The sequence below is a fragment of the Cyphomyrmex costatus genome, unplaced genomic scaffold (assembly GCF_001594065.2).
Source record: "Cyphomyrmex costatus isolate MS0001 unplaced genomic scaffold, Ccosl1.0 scaffold538, whole genome shotgun sequence".
Lineage (NCBI taxonomy): Eukaryota > Metazoa > Arthropoda > Insecta > Hymenoptera > Formicidae > Cyphomyrmex > Cyphomyrmex costatus.
The window spans coordinates 310,346-334,856 of NW_017279598.1; the positions used below are offsets into that span (position 1 = coordinate 310,346).

General features: G+C 36.2%; 1 protein-coding gene across 1 annotated transcript in view; it reads right to left on the reverse strand.

Moving 5' to 3' along the window:
* The window catches only part of LOC108778983 (kinesin-like protein CG14535), a 136,058-nt gene extending 112,526 nt beyond the window's left edge, over positions 1 to 23,532 (reverse strand). The window contains exons 1-2 of the mRNA XM_018546312.1: positions 23,477 to 23,532; positions 22,661 to 22,850 (exon numbers count right to left, since the gene is read on the reverse strand). Coding sequence (XP_018401814.1) covers positions 22,661 to 22,850; positions 23,477 to 23,532 — 246 coding nt within the window. The remainder of the gene's footprint in view (positions 1 to 22,660; positions 22,851 to 23,476) is intronic.
* Positions 23,533 to 24,511: the final 979 nt, after the last annotated feature.

Below are 24,511 nucleotides of genomic sequence, written 5' to 3' on the forward strand. Positions count from 1 at the left end.
ATATAATAATAATAATAAATAAATAATAAAAATATATTTAAAAAATATAATAAAAATGATTATAAGATTAATGAGTTTCATTTTATTAGCTTTCGAAAAATAATATATGTGGGTTATATAGTAAACCCACAACGTTGAAAGTGTAACATTTTTTCATGACGACAATTAAGGATTAACAAATTAATAATTTAAATAAATTTTTTTTCATTGTATCTTTATTTTTTAAAAACATCTCTATTTTGACTTTTATTAAAATAAAATTTTGATTCAGGTTGTAAATTATTACTAAATTTTTTGTATTATTTTCACAAATGCAATATAGAAAAAATCTGTAATTTTTTTCATAACTCTTTTTTATTAAAAAATACATTTTTAAAGATCAAACACGTTGTTGTGTTAATGGTATTAAAAAAATGTTCATGAAAAAATATTACTATTAAATTTTTTATATGCATCCAAGAGAATTTTATGTGTATCCATTTTTGATATTTAATCATTTAGAAATTAAAAATAACGGTATATATCATATTTTTAGAAAAAAATCTTTTAAAAGAAATACGGTACTGACAGTACATTTCGATATAAGAGTAAGTACTGAATGGTGTGCTTAGAGGACCTTGAAATTCCGGAACGGTCATTTCCGGTTCTCTTGATTTCGCTCGCCATGAACATGAAGAGAACACGGCAAATCGCGTTCAACTTTTCTTAGTAAAGGATCTCGTTATTGTTTAATCCCCGTCTCCTCGTTACAACGCCAGCTCTCAACTTTTTCGAAAGAGAACTTCGTGCTTGCTCGTCTTCCCTTTTACCTCACTTCCGCTTGTGGATATAAAAGCGGGTAGAAGAAAGCAAGAAGAAAGTTCATATCGAAGCCGCGTACGTGAGTGGAAAGAGAGAAAAAGTGTAAGAATAAAAAAGATCGGCAGAGACTTGCACTTGAAAATTCATGTTTGACGACGTTCGTTTGCTCTTCGTCAAAAGTTTATTGTCTACTGATACTTTCTATCAAATATTGCAGATAACGTAGTTTGATAGCTCATTTGTTAGTCAGTCGGCTAAAGTTCTCGCGATATCGACTTAGATTAGCCCCGACAAATGAATGATGTACATGATACAATTATACATGATCGATCCTTTGTTAGACGAAAATATTAGAATAGCTAATACTAATAGGTGGATAGAAAATAACAAATGTTTCATTGCATAATATAGTTTTTATTTCCATTTAAAAAAGTGCTACTTCGAGTAAATACCTATACGATTTGCGTGAAAAGTATAAATTGCGCTTAAATAAATGTTTTAATATCCCGAAATAATGTATCCTCATTTATTTATTTTTATACAGGCGCGAACGCGCACTGTGTGTTTAAAATTTGGTTATACTATCTATGAATAAAAGCCAGGTATTTTACGAAGCACGCTTTATCCAGCGATGTTTAACGGAATGGTATTTCAGAGAAGCGCATTTTGCCATAACATTTTTAACATTGATAACCTAGCTCAACAAATTGTTCTGTGACGCGGAAGTTCCAAACGAATTATGTAATTTGCCCGCGTCGAAAGCAAAATTGCCCTATACCGAATGCATCCGCGCGTTTAATCGGTTCGGTTCTAATACAATGACATGCTCGAATGTGAGCGTGAAACAATATTGGTATTTCAGATATTTTATTAAAGTTCCAAACGGGCCACGATAGCGCCGCGGCGAGCAGGAGAGAGAGAGATCGAAAGAGAGATGAGAGGGGGCGGAATGTGGTCCCGTCGGGGTTCATAGCCCTATGAGTACGAGTACTATCGATTATTGACTTGGTGGCAAAGGTGGAAGCAATACACCTACCTCGCATTCTTCCGCCACGATCTCCTAGGAAATCCGAGCTTTTGTCGGATAAAATCGGAAGATTTAATTTCAAAATGGAAGAGAGAGAGAGAGAGAGAGAGATGTCATCGAAAATCTCTACGGTAAAGCGTAGAACGCTCTTTCGTTCCACCCATTTTAACTTACTTCATAAATGTGAAATTCCAGAGACGACGTAATAAAGAATTTACTATCTATACTATATAATGTACAAGTAGGTATACTTGATACTAATACGTAATATTAATAATTATTGAAAAGATTAATAAAACAGCATAATTTTGTCGGGACATATTACCGAAAAATTACAAACATTATTTTGTATAAATACATTGTATCCTATTTCAATTATTTCTTATACTTTACATATACCATCATTCTGGAGAATTATATAATATAAATTAGAACAGTGTACACTAACAAATATCCGTACGCGTCCAACTCGTGGAAGCGATCAAGGGGAACCAGTGTTCCTCAAGGCGGAAAATCAGTTTATGCTGTCTAGCAAACGAAATTAACATCAGCGGCGCCGATAAAGCCTGGATAAAAGCCTGGGCAGATATCAAATACAATTTCTGTTAAAACAGTTACTTCCTCCGGCTGTCCGTCCATTCGTCCGAGACGAAGCGGCCGGTCTTGAGGGAGTCCATTAACGTCGGATGACCGGACGGGTACCGGAAGTCCCGAGGGAACCACAGACGGAAAAAGCAGCGTAGCAGGAGCAGACTGTCGAGTGGACTGAGGAAGTAGCGAAGAAAAAGGGTGCAAAATAGCGGGCCGGTATTAAACGAATTCTGCGGTCTCGCTGTCCGCCACCTTTCGATTCATGTAGGCGCTACTCACCCGCCGCAATCACTATTTATTACCAAAGGGTTATCAAAAATCGTTTTCAAAAGTCTCTTCTCCGAAATCGATTAAGCTCTCTCGCCGCCGGCCGGGCAGACATCCCGATGTCCTCGACGCGAAACGAGAGACGACGATGCATCGCGTTAATCCATTTCGCGCTACTCCATTACTCTCATAACGAATTCCCTTGCCGAGATTAGCACTCGTGCAAAAAAAAGGAAAGATAAAAGAGAAAAAAGAAAACGGGAGGAAAACCTTTACCTTCCACTGTTCTTTCTCCTCTTGGCCGCGTGTAAATGTCACATCGGAACGGGGTTTCCTGCTTGTTCGCGTACCCCGTAGTTCTTTTTTTTTTTTGTTCTTTTCACTCCCTACCTCTCCGAGGATAACGAACCGCCTTTTGCCCGGTCCCAGCTAACGATGGGCACTTAAAGTTTAATCTACCTAATTAATAGTGCTCGTCTATTACCGGGACAAGTCTCCTCATATTTTCTGACCCTCGCGAGGTATTCCCGCCGGGTATAACCCCCTTCCCCTCTCGAGTAAAAAGCGGCCCGGCTAATGCAGGGAAATAGCTGTTTCCTATGTTTTCAACTTTTTTTCTGTTTGTGCCTCCACCCTCTGACACTTTTGCCCATCCTGAGGTGCTTCTCACCGAATTGCACGGTTTCGAGTGCGATTGAACAAAGTCCTCGCATTTATAAAATTATTGTCGATTATTCTCAAACGGCTGATTTAATTTTTACGAGTCTCACACACACACAAAATTTAATTTTTACGAGATTGTGATATTTAAAGGAAGTGTGGATTACGTTTTTACTGTAGTTAAAGAGGGAGAAAGTATCGTGAAATTCTAAAGGAACGATTTAAATTCGAAAATGTAATGTTGAAAGAGTTTCGCTTCAAAATTCAATGTCTTACTAAAGTTATTTCTCGAAAATTTTTTAATATTTTTGCAGGTAGTAGGTTTATATTCTTAATATATAAAGAGTTTGATCAGCAACTTTTTTATTTATACAATTATTTAATATTAAAAAATTATAAGAAATAAAAATTTTAATTAAAATTTTATCTCGTTCAAAAGGTGATACTACGGATTAATTGGCCGCTCAATTAGTATGTGTAATATAGTAATTCATAGAATCGTTTGCAATTGAATGAATGTAATTATGTTATTCTCTGCATGGTTTAATGATGCGATAATGGTATTTAATCATTTCATTAATTAACCACATTTAACGAGTTGTAATGGCGCACAAGTAGATGAAAATAATGAAATATTTTATAATCTACAAACGTACGCAAAAATCGTCATAATGTCTATGGGAATGTTTATTAACTTCTAAATATATATATATATATATATATATATATATATAAGATGTACAATATGTTAAATTTCATGTAAAATTTTATGTCACATTACTATTAAAATTTTACTCATAAATTCTTTATTTATTATTTAATACAAATTCTCTTAATTTTTCCATCAATGAAGAAATCAATTAACAATTAATTACAGCAAAATAGATAAAATCTATAAATAAAATAAAATACGATAAATCTGAGACTTGTATTTGATATATGATGTAACTGATATTTGATATATGATCTATTCTAATTAATCCTAACGCAAAATAACGAATAGAATATGTATATCCATATGAATATCGTATTGGATATTGTATTACAACCGATATCGAATGCATAGCTTCTGTCGTGTCTAAAATTCAACTGTACCATATATATCGACTTGCATTGTTCCATGTACGGAGGGCCATTTCTCGAGGTCTGCGAAAATTGATCGACACCTCGCGTTAGACTCTCGCGTTATCTCGATGCGTCTTTTCTTTCCTCTTGCGCCAACTTGGGCGCGTTTCTCTCCCCGCTGACACCCCCGCCGCCATCGTTATGTCGATATATCTCGAATCGGCGGGCAGGACCATTAATTTCATTTTATCGTCGTACGGGGCTCGTAGCGGCCGGTGCGGTAATGCGTTTTAAATGTAAAACAGGCTAAGGCCTACGGCGCTAACGGGACGAGTTCACGATAAAATTTGATTCAGACTAGTCCGCGCATCTCTTTGTAAACTTCCTGGACGATACTATTGTTAAATGGCAAATAAGAGAACGAGAAAAGATGAAATGATTTTGCGAGTGATAAGAATGTGCATCGTTTTATTTTGTGGGTACAATATTTTTTAAACTTCACAAAAGAGCGTTCTTAAATTTAATTGACTTTTGATCTTATAATTACAATAGTAAATCTAGCTTTTTTAAAATTCGGTTGAAATCCGATATTAAAATATTAAATATCCTGATATTAAATCATGTTCAGTTATTTATCGACTATTAATAAATGTTTAGTATAAAAACGTTCAATTATTTATCGACTATCAAAAATTACAATAATATATCTATAGGTTAATATAGTTATTAACCTATAGATATATTATTGTAATTTTTGATTTAGTAATAACACTTATTTTTTCGCGACATCCACAAGACAAATAATATAAGAAATCGCGGGAAGTTTCACGTCACTCATAAATAACATCTAATAAAACACTAATTTATCATTGGGTTTGTTGTACATCTTGTAAGCATATTAACATAAATTATCAAGTCCGTATTCGAGATTCAAATACGGGTGAGAGGGTTGCTCATGAAAATGAACCGATGAGACGGGTATCGCCTCGTCGTTAAGCGGCTCAACTACCCCACCATCCGAAGTAGGTCCTTCTATCCTGCATGCTCTTCCATCGCGAAGGATAGAACGAGAGCGCCCGTTGGTCGACTTTATGAATATTCTCTTTGTAGCCATCCCTTGATGCACTCGTTCACTCAGAAAATGTCAGTGAACACGGCACCTTACGCCGGTAAATGACCGTCCTCGTACTATAACGGAGCGACAATGCCTTAATGGAGGAAGGATTATTTTGCGGATAAATTAATGGATACTTTGCCGATGCGGACGTCGACAAAGTATTATGTTCAAAGAGGATAATGTATCACAAGCCACGTTGTTAATAAATTAATACTAAATGCACAATGCACTACAATCATGGCCTTTATGGTAGACTATTTTAAATTCGATCGGCTTAGTTCTTAATATTTTACTGAAAAAAGAACTCGCTTTTTATCTACTATACTTCTATAGATATAAACCAAAATTATTTCCTCCTTATTAGGTAACTCAATAACTATGCTATCGTTTAAATATTTTCAAATAAACCAATTCGTATTGTTGTTAGAGAATATTCCCTTGGAATTCGATAAGAGCCTTGCCAAATATCCTGTTGTACACATCTTCCTGTATCACGTGGTCGACATCTGAACCCTTTAATCATCCCGTCCAGCTGCCAGTGTATCAGTGCAAACTGCAAGCAAGTACAACGGACCACTGAATATGTAAGTTGATGTTTTCGGCTGGTTGGCTAGTTGGCTATCGTGCATACAGGGTGGGCTATCGGCCATTCGAATTGCGCGAGCACCGACAGTCAATGTGCACCGTGAGGTCAGCCGACGGTGGGATTAATTATGCAGCGAACCTCGGGCCGGTTGCAGTGTTCGCCTGTCCACCGGCCAATTAACTCCGAAAACATCCACGAGCTACGAAATCCAAGCGGTTGGTGTGTCATTCTGGAAGGTGGTCGGGGACGCGAGCGGCGCGAGAGAATCACCCGGTGTGCAACCGATGCATCTTCGCAATTTAAATGAAAAAGCCATTACGTAAATAAACTCTTATAAATACTCGGAGTTGACGTCAGAACTTGGCGCGGTCAATGACACTCTTCACAACAGTATCGTTTCGGGACGCTGTTTCTCAAATCCAATGTAATATGTGTTTTGGCTAAATCGGTCATAAGATCGATTTAGGTACGTTAATCCGTTTTGTCGCACATAATTAATAATTCCCTCGTCGATAGCCAGCGCTCGCGCGTTTTAATAATCAAGCTTCATTATAGTCTGGCTTTAATCGCGTTCGAACTATGTGAATTACGAGAAATATTTTACGATAATAGAGAGTTTATAGGAATATTATATAAATTCAAGAAAATAGAGAGAGAAATTTTATCGATATGTGGTAAAAAATTCATGATACTTCTATAATAAATTACACATACACATATCAAACAAATACACATATTTCTTCTTATATGCCTTTATATAATATATATATAATTATATATATAGGTATATCTTTTTCAAATTTTATTTATTTTAAATTAAAAACTAACCAATGGTCTTCAAGCTTATATTTATAATACGTTCAGAATTAAGATATAGTTTTAAAGCGTTAAAAACAAAGAAGAACGCAAAAGAAAGAACTCTCACTCGAAGAGTATTCTCTGAAGTGACATAGACGAGACTAGAGGCGGCCGTTGCTGAGCATTAATCCCGTTCAGCTGGGTTTATCGTGCGCGCGAAGTAAATTGGCAACGGCCGCCGCTAAATACCAGGAATACGGTTTCCATCGGCAATGGCGATCATTCGTTCCACCCCAATCTGCTTCTACAAAAGCTGATCTGCTTGAATTCACTAGTAAAATGAATGCGCGTATATGTATATATACATACACATATATATGTATTGAGAAGTATCCGCCAATCAATTAATTTTACGTATAATGTATTGTTCTATCGACTTAGTAGTGATCCGTCTATGATAAAACTGATAAACTAGAGACCTAATGTATATTACAATATATTAAAGAATTTTAAACTTTTACTTAAATATTTTGAAAAATATGATAATAAAAATCTCATCAATTCTTATGAATTATAAGTGATAAATATAAATGATAAAAATAAAAACACTAAGAAAAAAAAATTATTATAGATATCAATTATAGTTAAATTATTATATAAGATAACTATGTGTGTGTGTGTGTGTGTTTATAATAACAATCATTATTTGTAATCGAGAGAATTTCCGGTACCAACTATATATATAAACAAAGTATCTCACATCACCATCATTTATCAAACAAAAGGATTAAAAGAAGCTGATCTATATACATATATTTATCCAATTTATCAACTCATCACTTGCTCGCGCGTCGTTTTCAAGTCAATTTCTCTACCTTCGATACTGTCAGCGTTAATTCACCTTGCGGCATGATAGTCACGTAAATTTAAATCCCGTATCGGTAATTAACGCGCCGCTTTTATCATTGCTTGGGCCTGTCGAGAAACTTCTCCCCCGAAAATTATACCGACACGTCGTCGTCGTCGTCCGCGGTCCGATCATCCTACCGTTGTTGTGTGTGCGTGCGTTACACGCACGATTGCACACCGACGATACCGTCGCGACTGTGTGTGCGCGGCACCAGTCGAACGAGGGTCGGAAGGTACACAGTTATTGCATTAACTCATCATTGTCATTTTTATCACGTGCCCACTTGAATCAACAGAAAGCTCCCGCTGCCGTCGGTACCGGTTGGTGCCCTCTCAGTTGGGCCCTCAACGTATTTCTACCCCTCCTCCCTCCCGCTCTTCGATCGTCACTCAACTACGAAACTAAACCCTCCTCTCGCGAACCCCAAAAAGCCGTCCTCTTGTTTTCGCGCAACTCTTGAGCCCGCGCAATCCAGGAGGGAGTGGTGCACGCCACCAACGGTCCGAAACGTGTCCCCTTCGTCCCCTATGGCGGATTAGCCACTAACGACTCGTGTTACTCGTTCGCGACGCAATTTTCCCTCCGTACCACTATCCCTCTCATCCGCTCGCCTCTCTTTTGCGTATGCATCTCTCAGCCCTCTGTTCTTCTGGTACGTTTCGTTGGATTCGTTTGGTTTCGATGGTTTTCCACCGGTACACTATTAATTTTCCAACTAATCCACAACTTCATGCATTTGGTAAGTTGTGCCTTCTTTGGTATGTACTCAAAGAATTATACAGACTAACTTCATTTTTTCACTTTTTTTGAAAACTAACAATCAGATTATTAAGGAAGAAATTGTTTTAAATGAGTAATTGCTGTAATTTTTATTTAGCACACGTTTCTTAATCAAGTATTTATTTTTCGAACATTATATTGTATAAAAAATTATAAACAAAAAACAGATTTTTCCATATTATATTTAAAAATAAAATAAAACGTTTGGCATTTTGTTATTTCGTAGAATTTAGATAATGTTTCTTTTCATATTAAGAAGTAAACATATTTTTCAAAAATGATAAAATGAGAAAATTTTCAATTAAAACATACAAATGCATTATTAAATATAAATAACGATCTTACTAAACTATTTCATATGTATATATAAAGTATTCAGTTTTATGCGGTAGTTATAAATTTCCAATTACAGTCATTTTTTATGCATTATACACCTGATGTACGAGTATATGTATATGAATTAATAACTTTTGATGTAAATAGAAATTAATTGACACAAAATAACTATATTTTTCATTTAACACTTTTAATATCTAATAATCGCGTGTCCAGTACGAAACCGCACAAAAACAAGAAACTATAAATTCGTAAACGAAGTCGTGGTTGAAGTCAAACGGGATCAATTTATTCTCTAAGTAATATCGGTTCAAGAGCCAAAGAGAAGGAAACAAAGTTGCAGCTCGCTCCAATGGATCGCTACGATGGAATCTAAGGATAACATTGCAACAGGAACTTACCTATAAACGCATTTCCATCATTCAGTCGATATATGTTCCGCGAAAGCACATCGTCACCGTTGTTATAAATCGATCAGTGAAACTCGATTTCCCCGATTTTGTCGAGCAGATTTACTGAGAGTGAATAAACTCCAAAAAAAACTGATTATATATATATATATATCTCTCAATGTATTCTCGACTATCTTTACGCAGCTTTGACTAGCACTAGCATACCGCAATAAAGTTCTTGCCAAGGCAATATGCGACTTCGCATTGCCATAAAGAGACAAATTCAAAGAGAATGCGAGAGCCAGCTACCAGTCGCGCATGAATCCTTCAAGGATTCTGGGCCAACTCGTGCGAACATCGACGACATTGTTTATTCAGAATCTCAGTTGCGTATACATTCACTGTAAAATCCAACGACGACGACCTACGAGAATATATATATGGAACATCGTTGGCTTTGAAAAAGACTTGTTACGTTTACATTGCATTCGTGCATTGATTGAAACTTTGGTTTAATAAAAGAAAAAAATATTATAAAAAATAAGACTAATAAAGCATAATTTATATCTATATTTGATTTAATATTTAATATTTTAAACATTTTAATGCTTGTCAAACCCATTTACAAAAACATAAAATAAAAATATCTAAATAAGATTTGTATATGAACAGACGAAAGAACGTTTTACTAAAAAAAGTAAAGCTAATTTAAAAATTTAGGTAGATATAGATATATATCTAAAAATAATTTTGTTAAACTACTAAAATAATTATGTAGAAAGTTTAAAGAGTACATGATGAGCAACATTGCAAAATGTTTTAATATTTTAATAATCCTATAGCAATTTTTGAGCAACCTACATAATTATTTGATAGTCCAATAAAATTATTTTCAGATTTGTGTGTGTGTGTGTGTGTGTGTATGTGTGTCTAGTTAAATTTTTAAATACTTCAGTAAAATTATTCTGATCGTGTACGTCTCGTTTTTTTTAAATTATTTGTATAATAATTAAAATGATATTTTTAAACAATTTCATGTCAGAGTATATGAATTATCAGAAACAAATTGCGAATACGAAGGCACAAAGGACACATTTAAAGAATATTCAAATCTTTCAAACTATTATTCTTTGGTATACAAATATTTCAAGCTATTATTTCTTTATATAAAATTTTTCGTAAATTTATTTCTAATTCCATTCCTCTAAACTCAAATTAACTATCTCGGATGAAGTCATCCAGATTGATGTCTTCGAATTACGAGCAACGTCGTGTGTTAAGGTATCAACACGATAATGTTTCCGATAGACTCCGGTCGAACATCTGGCAGGCGCACCGCGGGCCAATGACCGGGATTAATTACGGTCGTTTGTCCGTCGATTTGTGCCGAAATCAAATCGCAGTGATCGCGCGTGCGCGCGCGCACACTGACGCTGGCAGCGGCAGCGTTCAAGGAACATAACGGATGGGCATCGCGAGGTATAGTAACCTGGGAAACCTGCCACGTCGAGGGGGACCCATTGCGCGAACCCGTCGGCCGCCATTACTAAGCATTGTGTCTGCGGTTCCGAGCGATTTGTACCCTTGCCGACCACGCGTCAGGGACATTTATTAAACCGGCATTGCCATCTCACGCTGTTGCTGCCGTTGCGTTCTCAGGAGAGAGTGAAAGAAAGTGCTCTACAAGCTCTCTCTTTCTCTCGAACTGTATTTATCGAAAGGTGGAGGACCGCCTGACGCGTGTGAATGCTTATAACAATTTACGTTTCGGCTAATATTTTTCTTGGTTACAAATATAGGGTCTTCCATTAAGAGATTTTATTTTAAATTAATAAAAAAGGCGAATAAATTTTTGAAAACGTTGAGATATATTTATTCTAATCCAAAGTACACAGATTGTGCGATTAAACATTGAACACAATATCAGCCAAACAGCAGCCTCGACATTTCTTATAAATTGTGATAGCGATGATGAGAAGCGTCGCGAAAGTGCAACTAACAGATTTCTTTCTCACAATGGTATTCTCATCCCAGACGGATCGTCTACAGTATGAAAGCGCCGGACGTAGAGCGAGCGTGTTCGTTGAAATTAAACAGCGTTTTCTCGATAGTCCGATGGTGCTGGCTCTCAGAGAACGACGCCGCTCCCGTTCTACCGCATGTCCCGTTTACACTGAGATATTCATCGGCCGAGCAAACAGAAAGTGGGTAGACCGATTCGTCGCTCGTGCCAAACGTACTTTTTCGAATCGCACGTGAAGTGCGAAAGGGTGCATGCAGTGCAAGCGTACGCGTTATAAGAGTGAGAAGAAAATAGAAGGGAAAAAAAGGGAGAGAGAAAGGCGGAAATCTAATATGGAAACTTTGCTTTAATTTCGGAGCTGTCGCCGATTATCGTTGAATAATATTGTCAGAATGATTTCCACTCTGTGCACGCAATTTTTCATCACCGTACTGTCTTTGTGAGCACGAATATGTTTTCTGATTTATGGTACGCCTCGAAAAATATCTCTCGTCGGTGAAAGTTTAAGTACTTCCGTATAAGTTATTACTGCGTAAAATAATAATCACATGTAACTTTCTGGACGATATAAATCACGCGTTTATCGTTCAGCGAAAGCATTCGCAGATATACTAATTCGTTAACTTGCGCTAAACAGACACTAATGGATTCGCTATTTAGGCAAAATGGTCTCAGCGACGTAACTTACACGCATATTTAGCCCAAGTTAATCTCGGAACGGCAGGACGGTACCTGACGGTATATTTAGTAGTACACCGATGCTCGTTAAGTCGCTTAGAAACGTGTAATTATGACGGTGACCCCGGAAACGAGCATCGTGGGCGCAATCGATCCCAGGACACAAGGGCCCAAAGAACTAATGCGCTTAAGGGCTAGAATCTCGCTTTCTAGATGCACCGCAACGCAAACGATCTGCACTAGCGAATTACCAAATAAGCTTGCAAATGTGCATCAATAGCGATTGCTGTAATTTCATTCGCCATATACAAACCGATAAACGCATAACTCGACATGATGGAACCACGAATTTCCTTCAGTAATTTAATTAGTACTCCACGTTAATGTTCAACATCTTCTGACGTAAATTAGCACTGTTATCATTGCGTATGGAAAAGGATAACAGAATAATAATGCGTGGGCTTGTCGAATTAATATAATCATGCATTTCAACGAATACGTGTCGCGCTAATAATGATATCGCTATAATCTAAACAGTGATCTTGTTTACGAACGGTTTAATCAAATGTTGTAATTACGAATAATTTGCATCGGGATATTAACATATACACAGTACGAGCGTATGGCACTCACACTACATCAGAAATAATTGAGCGTCTATTCTATAACATATTTTATAACATAATATTTCTTTAATCCTCTGATATTATATCCTGACGCAAAAAAATGTATTGATGTCTCCTGTACTAAATGATTACATTTCTCGTAGTTTGTGTACAAGATGACAACAGAATTTTTTTTAGTATGAATGTTTCACTCTTATCGTCGTGCTGAAACGTAATTGACCTCGTCAGTACGGGGTCAGACGGGCTCATGTGATAATTATTAATTGGTTTATTTAGCGCGGTGGCTTCCCATGGGGGAGCGCGCGGGTTTCTCGGCAGCTGAATTAAACAGGAATTCATTTTGAAACATCTGTCCCAGTGGATTTTGTGCTAAATACCGACGAAAAGACGCACGAAGGGCTCCTGATGAAACGAATTATTGACCCCCACGCACGATATCCGACAGTCTCACTTTGAACTTATTCTACATAGGATAGAGCAGCTATATATTGCTTGTTACAGGCCTTTAAAATAACGAAACTTTGTTTAACAATATCACGAATTTAATTATATCAGAGATTTAGCATTAGTATATTGAATATACATTAAAAAATTGCTCTTGTGCTCTCAAATAACCACGATTGTACAGAATATTCAAACTTTTTGTGACATTTTTTTATAATGTAGTTGTAAGTACGTCATTGCAAAGATATATATATATATATATATATATACACATATATATTGTTTGTTGTCATAAATTTTCATATTTAAAGGTGAATTGGCAGAATAATCCCGTACTACCCTAGCAATTCCATAAGGGTGCAAACATTACATTTAAATATGTTGCATTTTATTTGTAACATCATATTCTTATCACAAAGGATTTATATATACGTGTGTGTGTGTGTATATAATATATAAAGAGAGAAGCGTTAATTCGGAAGAAACTTTTTTGCAGAATCTGGATTTTCTCAGCAAGGCTTTTTTTATATGAATTACATAAGAGTCATAAGAGATATAAGCTAATTATTTTTTTTCTTATTAACATATAAATGAAATTTAATTGTATCATGTTACAGTATTAAATACAGAAGTAAGAAATGCATTATCGACCTTTCGGTATAATCAGAGGTCTGCACTTGATAGGTTACTAATTGAATGAAGTCATTAGACGGATCATAAATAACGAGTAACAGGATACGGCCGGGTAAAAGAACATTAATCGCGGTGAGTTTCTTCCGTGGTGGGGACATTCGTAAAAAAGCACAAATCGATAATACCGGCAGCTAACAACAAAACGGTTTTTCTCGTACCTTCTCTTTACTGGCAGTTTTCTTCTACCGCTAATTTGATTTTCTCCTTCTGTCCGATGGAAGCCTTTTCGCTAATTAAATGCCAATCGTACTATCTCCAGAACATTTACAGATCACGTGTTACGATCTCGTTTAATGATATATCCGCAAGTATAAAAGTCAAATTATTTAAAAAAAACATGGTTTGGCACTATTTATAAATTAAAAATGAATATAAAGACGCGGTAGATATTTTACACGATAAAAGCTTTTTTATTATCCATAAATACATATCATTCAAATATTTTCAATAATTTTGAAATGCATTAGTATTTGTCAGTATAGCTAATATAACTAATATATTTGATTCAGAAAATGCGATAAATGCAAAATAAAGAAAAATAAAAAAACTATTTTATCTTCACTATTTTTAAAATACATTCAATACATTTTCACAATCTTAAAAATATATTTTCTTTATACTGCATTAAATTTTTGTTTTAAAAATGGAAGTAAAATGGAATCAAGAAGTCTTAAAATTTAATTGGATCTGAGCTTATGAACTCGTGAATTACCACCGTAGTCATAAACTACGTTTAATCGCCCGACGATAACGCCGCGGTTTGCGCACTATATCACTACAGCCGCGCTATTCCTTAATTACTACACGACAAATCGAAGCAGAAATCCGGATAATTATGCGAGTCAAAACGTCGACGTGGTCCGTATTTAGGTGTTCCTCCAGAATAGTTCGCGAGGGACTCGAGGAGTCCCTAAAACCGCAGTGACCTCCAATTATCTTGTGGATACCACGTGGCCCACGTGGTCTGATAGTCCCTATGGACTGTCCGCAAATACCCCTGCTTCATCCTCTTCCTGACGCCTGTATAATACCTCCTAGATTAATTCATTATTAAAATAACCCCATCGGCAGAATCTTGTTAACGCCGCATATTAGAACCGCGGGTACAGAAAACGAAATTAATAAGGGTGTGGATTGTATCACGTAAGGAAAAAATAGATAACGAGTAATGCGAAAATTTGCGTATACTATATGAGAATAAGTAACAAACAAAATGCCTGCGGAATTAATTTTCTCTATATAATACATTCCAAATACACGCGAAAGGATATCTACGCTCTAAGAAATGTCGGTATGGATCCATCCCTGGTGTGAATTTAACACCCATGATGTTAAATCTATAATGTTGATGTTAATTTAACAAAAATTTATTTAAATCGTTTGACTCATTTTGGAGTCTTCAACAAATATCAATCTTTTTAGTTAACTATTCACAAGTTAATCATTTCTGGATTTTCTTCAGATTCAAAGTGAGAACAAAATCTTACATTTGCAAATAATATTAAATACGAGGAAACACAGAGAATTAGGAAAATGTGAAAATTTAAACGTAATTATGTAAATTCGTAAAGATAAATAAAGTTCTGCATCATATTACAATTAAATTAATAAACAAAGAATAAATATATAATATTATACATTCAACGTTTAAGAAGAGCCTTCTCCGGAATCATTGTGAAACAATATCGAGCTTTCTTTCAATAAAAGACTTGGATTTAAAAGGATTAAGAATGCGTAGCTTTTGTCTTCGGTCAGTTGGAAAAGCGTTGTCATGTAAATTTGCAAATACGAGGACTACCATTGGCAATAATGAACTTGATCTCTGCACTTAATGCCATGCGTGATTGGTTAGGATTCGGGGTGCGACGTCCGGCCGAGACTTTGGGTGAAATCAGAGGTCCTAGGCTCATTAGGCATTCCAGGGTCAGGAAGGTTGTCTAGGGCAACCAACTTCCCTTTCGTCTTGCCTGTAACGACGCAGCCGCGACGCGAGGGGAGCCTAAGGCCGGACATTTCAATAAAGCTCGGTAAACGCGTATAGGTTTAAACCGCTGACCGCGACAAAAGTTCTAGTCAGCAGCTTCCTCGGACAAAATTGCCTATGTTCTTTTGCCGCTGCTTCCGGGGCAGCGCGTCAGAATAATAGCGATCGATCGATCCTCGCGTGCGTCCACGTCGTGATAGAAATGAGAGATTCCGCAGAGATTTCCTAATACGTCGCTTATTAGGCTCGCTGTGAATGCCCACGCGAAATTGATCTCCGCGACGTTCATTTCCATCGACAACCGACAGCGAGCGACTCGTGTATGCTTATCATTATGCAAAGTATCAAGAAACATGCAACAATTTCTCCCTCGCGTGCTGTTACTAATGGTTTATCGCATATGAGATATAATTCTGCTACATTATGCATAATTATGTGTAATCAAAAAATACCTAATGTTTTGTGACATCATAAATGTACTTTATTTCTTCCCCTCGCATAAATAAAATAAAAAAGTATATAATTTTCACATTGTCTCTTTAGTAAGATCACACATGACAACTTCATTTCAACGAATACATGGGGGAGAAAAGATAAAAGTACTTGCGCGTAAATCAAAGATTTTTCGAGCGTGAAATGCGGAGAAATATGATGGAGTATTTCTTCTTCTATTGGAATGTTTGAGTATATATTAACTGCCTTATCGTTCCCTTCAAATTAACGGAACAATTTCTCAAAGGTTTCTATAGCTTTGTGTATTGTGCACGAAATAGCATTCTTCCCCATAAATCTACCACCCTCGTATCTTCGGATGTATCCGGCTTGTGATCTCTTTTTTGGCTATGTCTTATCTCGCAACTAAAATTTGATCTCGATTTGAGACGACTGGTCCGATAATGAAAATAATCTGCAAGCGGAAATGAATATCGGGATTTCATTGTGTATCTACCACTACATATGTATACTGATCAAATAATTTCTATATCAATAATAATTGATAAACATGAGTGTACGAGAGTATAACGCATAAAATTATTATTTAGATTATGTTTAATATTCAATTAATATTTGTAAATAACAACTTTTGCTTTAGTATTTAGTCTCAAAATCTCATCATATGAAACAATCATGATAAAAAATTTCAAATTAACTATAAAAGAAATATGTTGAAAAATAAAAATGTAACATAATATGTATAATACATAAAATTAACTATTTTACAATAAGAAAAAAGTTTTTAGTATTTATGATTATATATATATATATATATATATATAATTACACATTACATTATAATAGTAATAACCTTAATTGTATTTATTATTGTTATATTAGTCACAAATTATTATTGTAATATTAATCACAATAACTGTAGGTGTATGAATAAATACATACATATAGTTAGCACTGAAAATGATTACATATTATACACAGTTATGGCTTTTATTTATAAAAATCATGATTAGCCTAAAAATAACCCTTCTATATCTATATAGTCATAGATATCAAAAACTTTCTCTCCGTACGAAAAATAATTTATACAATAGTAGAAATAGAAATTAGATATCTATCTTCTAGACAATCGGAAATAAATTCTAATTCCGACTATCTTTTGTACTTATCAAGACAAGTAATACTCATAATATTCTAAAGTTCAGCATTTCTTTCTATCGTAATTCTATTGCAATCGAAGCGGCTCTAATCGCTGTATGATGCTAGCGTTGAGATATCCGAGCCACTATTGGTATAATATTGCAGCTTTGTCTCGTCTCTAGTTGAAATGACACGCCATGATACTCTCAGATACAAATTGGAAGCTGGACAGAGCGGACTGAAAGTACCACCAGAAACAGAAACAGGGATAGAAATGGAACAGGATTGCGGCGGCTCCAAAGTCCCTCTGACATTCTGGCAAAACGCGTTCAAACGTAGGCGAGCTTAGGGACGAGTAAGCGACCACTCGTAACTGCAGACAACTCGTCTTCTAAACGAGAACGAAGCTGAGGTAAAGCACCGCGCGCATCCTCCATTTTGCGTGAATGGCTTTAACTCGCGCATCTCTCTCTTCTTCATCCAGCGAGGACACTAAATATCTGACAGACCCTTCGCAAAGCAGCTCTCGCCATGCACAGCTTCCACCGCTTGTTGTGAAAGCAGTAATTACATGTATAACTCGAAGGAACTGTGAGTTAGATGCAACCAACTTATGTCTAATAATTTTCAGAAGAGAAATTATATAGAGTAGTGTTCAAGCTATTCATTGAGTATATCTAGAATTTTTGTTAAAAAGAAGAGAGAGAGAACATAAATATTAATTATAAATCCATATTATAGAGATATTAAAAGTCAAAACTATTAAAAATGACAATAAATACTCGATTAACGTTATCAAATAATTTTAAGTACCGCAAATTATTTAGTTAAGGCGCTAAACCATAATTTTACTTTTATATAAATATTTAGTAATTATTATCAAATAATTGATTACTATTAGGTTTGGTAATAGTACTTACTAAATATCGCGTCAACATACCCAAAAAAATATATTTGATAATTATTTTAGCTATACTAGACATGTTTCTCGGTCAATGCATTATACACAGTAATTATTTATATATAATTTCAGTTTTGTACGAACTCTCTACAAGTTTCTTGAATTTCTTAATTTATTCGCGTAACAAATTTGTCGTGGAAATAAGCAGATAATCGAGGAGTTGAATAAACCGAAATCCAAAGAATCGACATCAGATTGCGGAAAAGCCCGTTAATTAATGCGAGTCAAACGCGCTTAGCACTGAGGTGCTTTCAGTGTGCAAACTTTATTTCTCGCTGAAGGATATTTCCCTTCAGAGAATACCGCACGGAGAAAACGAGAAGAGTGGAAAAGCGAGCGACTTAGTTTCCAGAGAAGTTCTGCGTAACAATATGGCCGGTCTGCCAAAGAAATGCCGACTATACCTTCGCATCCTTGTGCAGTCGTCGCCTACTCTACTTTAATTAGCCTCGCCCGTCGGTAAACAATAAGCCGTTATTTCTGACAAATTAATTCGAAAAACAATTCTGTCTGTCGGGTCGCTGGCTATGCGACGGCGCAGTCGCCGGCTTTTATCCCGCTGGGAGATGCGCGTCTCAAAACATAACGAGCATCCCTTTCATGTAATACTACACCGTGGTCCACGCTTCGCCGGAATTCCTGAGATCCGACCGCGTTAAGCTCCCGCAGGATCCTCTCCGACTGCAAGAAAATCAGTCCATCGTTGTCGAAGAGCAGAACATCGCACGGCATTCAGCAATCTTATCATAAATTATTGAAGCAACTTTGTTAAATTTATGCTCTGAAAGAAATGTTACTTACGTAAAGTACCTTATTCTCAGAATTTCGACATAATTGACAGCTTTATAATTTCTTTTTAATAAAGATTTCTTGAATTTTTTATATACCTATTAAAGATATAGATATTTTTTAATAATTAAGTATAAAAGATAAGGATTTAAATTCACGTTTTCTTCATAAATCGATTATAGATTCTTTATTTAAATCACTCTTGACGTAAATATATTCTACTTTTTTAATAGAATTCTTAACTATTGCCATTGAGAACTCTTAAGGATATATAATAAATATACACCTATACATATATATATTTATTTTGTATATGTATATATTATATATTACTGTGTATATAAGAAATAATATATATGTATACACATATATATATAAATATATAATAAAGAATAAAACTTTTTTAATTTTTAGAAAACCATACTAATTGTATTTTAATGCAACTTTTTGCAAAAAGCTGATTTTAAATTTGCAAAGACACTTCTAAAATTTAATCTCTTATATGTCCTCGATTAAGTACCGTGGAGAAATTTCCTGATGTTCACATTGCGTCCTCTCCTCGGCATACTTGCAGAATATATTTCTCGCGTTAAAAGATACGAGCGAAGGATGGTCAACGCTTAAACCGACCAAATCGCTTGTCACCATGTTATCATCGTCGTTATCCACCGCGCAAATATTTAAGCATGCGTTCGTACATCCTGAAGATTAGATGGGAAGCTCGGTTCGTCCGACTTCATCAACATACTGATCAAACTCGATCTGTTTCACTACGCAAACTTAATACGAAACCATCGTATCGTATCGTCTTTTATAATTTATCGCGTGCAATAAAATTGAACGAACAATATGCTATCGAATCTTTTAAAATGGTCACTAAATAATATTATCGTACAATATTATTCATCGTCGTATATTGAGCTATAATCACAGATGTTTATTTTGAATTATTTAAAAGGGGCATTAATAATATTGTACAACATAAAATTAAGCATATTATATGTATAAAAGCTGCTTAAAGGATTATTCATAACTTAAAATATATTATATATAAAATATGTTTTGCAAAACGAGTATTCAACTCTCTCATTCTATCTCTGTATGCTTTACAAGATAATTTAATTTCTTATCATATTTGCTCAAAATTTCAGATAACTTATGTAATTATTTATTGTAAAACACATAATGATTGAACAAAAGTTCGTAACACTGCGAATTACAAAATTCAAACTGTTATAACTCGGCCAAAAATAAACGAAATTGAAATTTGAAAAAAGGTTTTAAAACTATAATATAATATATATATATATATAAGGTTTTTAAAGTTTAAAATCTCTACTTTCAAAAAATCTGTTAAACAAAAGAAACATTTTTACTTTGATTGCTTATAATTCCAATAAAAATCATCGTACTACAATTTAAAAAAAAAAATAGATTCTTAAAGTTGAAATTTTTCTTTATCAAATGGTGTACGTGCTGTAGACATGATACAAATGAAGTAGCGCTACGAACTTTCGTTCCGATCATACTTTGTGTAGATATAGATGTTGATTTACAGAGGTTGCATACAGATAAAGTGCCTATGGTCACCGGAGATGTACACGCAATACTGGCTATATTGGCGCAAGTCCGCAAGCACGATTGAAAGTCGAGAGAGCTCTCAAATAGCCCGATTCGCTCCGCCCAATCTCTATCTTCACCATCTCTATTCGCGTTTCGAACGCGTTTGGCGAACTTGGGACCGCTTCCGAGAGCTTCCGTTGCGGATATCCAGTTTGATAGTTTAAACCGGATATTCGACGCCTGCTCTCCTTGCTTTCCCTCTCTCTCGCCGACGAACGGAGAATGGAAACGGCGAAAGGGTTGTAGTTTCGGAGTGCGCAGGATGGCGGTGGCACTCAGGCGGCTTATAGCAGCGCGAGACGCTCATCTGCATTTCAAATCGCACGCCCGCACGAAGATTTGTACACGCGCACACCTTTCTGCGAACGTGGATCCAACGTGTACGGCATCGTCCAGGAACGGACACTCGAACAATCGCGCAATGTTAAAACTGGATAATGAATAAAGGAGATACATGTTTATGATCAAAGTTACTAATCTACGTTCAGTCGATAGTTTAAACGCGATTCAATAATATTTATACACTGAAAAAAAATTTCAATATCTATAAAATTACGTGTTATTATATTATTACTATATACTGTAATGTTAGTAAAATAATAATTTCTTACATATGTGTGTGTGTGTGTGTCCAAAGTTGGCAACCCAAAATGATATGATTATAGTCATTGTTACCATAATACAATAATATAAAAAATAATCTGATATTATTACCTGTAAATGATATAACTATAATATATAATAATATAGGATATAATCGTTTAGCATATTATAGTTTAATATTATAGCAGTAAAAATTATAATTATGGTAAAATGTAGTTATAGTTACAATATACCAAAAATTTTTCTCTCAGTGTACATAGACCGATTACATTATATTATGAAAAACTATGTAGCTTTTTATATTATTCACATAGGAATGAATAAATAAAGAATATAATGTATATCATTAATTAAAAACGCAAAATAAGATCGTTGCAGTGCCTAAATTAAATTTTTAGTCAACGCTACAAGTACATTATGCAAATGCACTTGCAACGTGTATTCTCACTCGGCTGACGAACACGCGCGCGTTGCACATATACGCTTGTATCAAAGATGCGTTGCTTCGTGATTGTTTTCGCCCGCATACACTCACGCCAAGGGATAGCGTGCACATAAGACGGAAATTCCGCTGGATAGCTGCAGGGGCCCACGTTCTTCCCCTCGTAGCAGAATTGAGCGGCTGCGGATTTACGGTAAGCGCCGCGCAAACGAAACGAGCGGAAGTCGACCGTGCTTCCGGATCAGACTGCTAGGCGAAAATCTACTGCGGGCTCTTCTGTCCCGATTAAACTACGCGGAAATCCTATCGAGGTGCATACGCCATTAGCATGCGATGTGTACACGCTACGTCCGCTGAGCTTGATTGATTAATTCGAACGAAAGCGCCTTGTCTTATGACAACAAAAAGTGGACTTTTAAATAATCAGCTTTTCAAGCGATTTTAGCTAATTAATTTTGTTTTATTTCTCAGGTCAATTTTCTAAAATGATATATGTATAAATAATATTGCTCCATTTTCTAAAGAATTTTCTTTGCAATTTATGTACCATTTTAGATATACGAAAGAAATCCTATTATTTTATTATATGCAGAATTTTGTATAATTCTAAAGAAATCTCAACCTTTTATGTTATATTAAATTTCTATAATTTTGTTAAAAAATACAATTATGTACAAACTATATACAAATACTTTATATATATATACAATATATACACATAAAGTTAAATGTCCAAACGAAAATGTCTATATGATTTTGCCAGCTGTGATGGAAGCGATCGGCTGGAGAAATTCATGGTCGGGTATTTTCCGAAGTAGCAACTGAAACTTCGTCGTCTGCGCCCGAGGCTGCGATATCGATAAGGGCTTACCTTGCCGACCCCGGTGAGCTCCTTTACGCCTATCCTCCTGAGAAGGGCGGGAGGTGCCGGAGGTGGTGACTTGAGAAGCAGCGCAGCATATCCATTGGGAAAAATAGGCAACTCGTCAGATCCGATGTTTTCATCGCCAGAACGTCGTCTACGATGCGGACTCGATGATAAATTCAGTTTTTGTGCTGCCCTGCGAACACAAAAATGTTTATAATTTAATATTGCTATCGTGAATTATATATTATAATGTACAAGCTACAAAAATGTTTTTCGAAGGAAATTTAATTAAATAAATTAATTATTCGTTCATTGGATTCTTTTTTCTGCTGTTATCTCGGCGTAAATACATATAATAAAAAAACACTATGTATTAAATATCACAATCCTCATTTCAAGTTTAATCATCGAATTCGCGCGCTTACGATGTAAAAGTGTATCAGAACAATCAAGCATCCAAGTTTGCCCTCATTTCTACTTTCTCCGCGGGTCTAACTCGGCAGATACCGGCGCCTGTACCTGTGGAAGGGTCGTCGTATCCCGGAAGGTATGTGTCTCGAGGGTGACTAGGTGACATACTCCGCGGGGCGGGCTTGGTAATCAGCGGAGGTAATGTGCCGGAACCCCCCGGAGTGCGGGGTGCACCGTACGTGGTAGCCGCGTTTAAAGGGGTGCACCGGGAACGAGAGAGCGCTCGCCGATGCTCGACGTCGGCGTCAGTTTTAGCGGCGGGTAGGGAAGTTACGCAGGGTGGTTGCCCTAACTTCTCTCCACCCCTCGTGGGCCTCGTTAACCCACGCTCTGTGAAATTGGAAATACCAGCGACCTCTCGCGCACTCGTTCGCCCCTGAGGTCGACTCAACGGAACCCCCCATCTTCCCTCCCCTTCTCCGCATTCCCGCGCTTGCGGTAGGCGCCTCCAGCGGGCTGTGGAGTGTCATAAAAAATGGAAAGTATGGGGGACGCGACTAGGCGTCGCTCGGACGGGACCGGCGATTATCGCCGCGAGATGCAGTTCCTCTGCACCGTGTTGCGCCCGTCCGTCAAGTGAATTGCGCTGCTTGTTCCCTTCCGCTCGAGCAGGTGCGAACGAACGACGCGTGAAACGACTTACGAGGATTGCGACGTGCGTCAGCCAACGATTTCTTTAATAGATTTTAAAGCTGATCTTGGAAAGAAGGAGAGACCAGAAGAGACTTTATCACGCCATTCAGAGCCAGTCTCTTGAAGTACGGTGAAATAATAGGGTAATTTTGGGACAGACGACCATAGTTTCCGGAATTGATGGCTACAGTAAAAAAAACGTGTTTTCCTTCGCTAAAGTAGTTCTCAAAGTTTCCGTTGAGTAATAGGTTTTATAGAGATTTAAGGACTAATGTATCTACGCTTTTTTTTTATAAATTTGTGCTGTGTGTGTGAATGATTTAACCAGTGAGAATATAATTTTATATAATAAATATCAAATACACATTACCATCGACATCTACAGTTAGAAGAAATCTATATAAATTCTTTTCTCTTTTCTCTCTCTCTCTCTCTCTTTCAACACCAAATCGCAAAAAGAATATAAATAAAAAATTAATCTTTTAATAAAGTGGGACTAATTGGAATAATTTCTGCGAGCAGACAGAATACAACGCCATGCGAAAAAAGAACACTTTAAAGTTAATTATGAAACCAGTTAAAAATTGTCAATCCTGTCTCGGATACGCCAGGATACGCACGCAGAGCGCGAGCAAACCGTGTAAACCTTTAAGGCAATTATAGTACCCGGCAAATATCGCGCAAAAGCTTTCGGACGTTTTTTATTTGGGTTCAACGATGCCGAATTCGCGTAACGCGTGCGCACGGCTC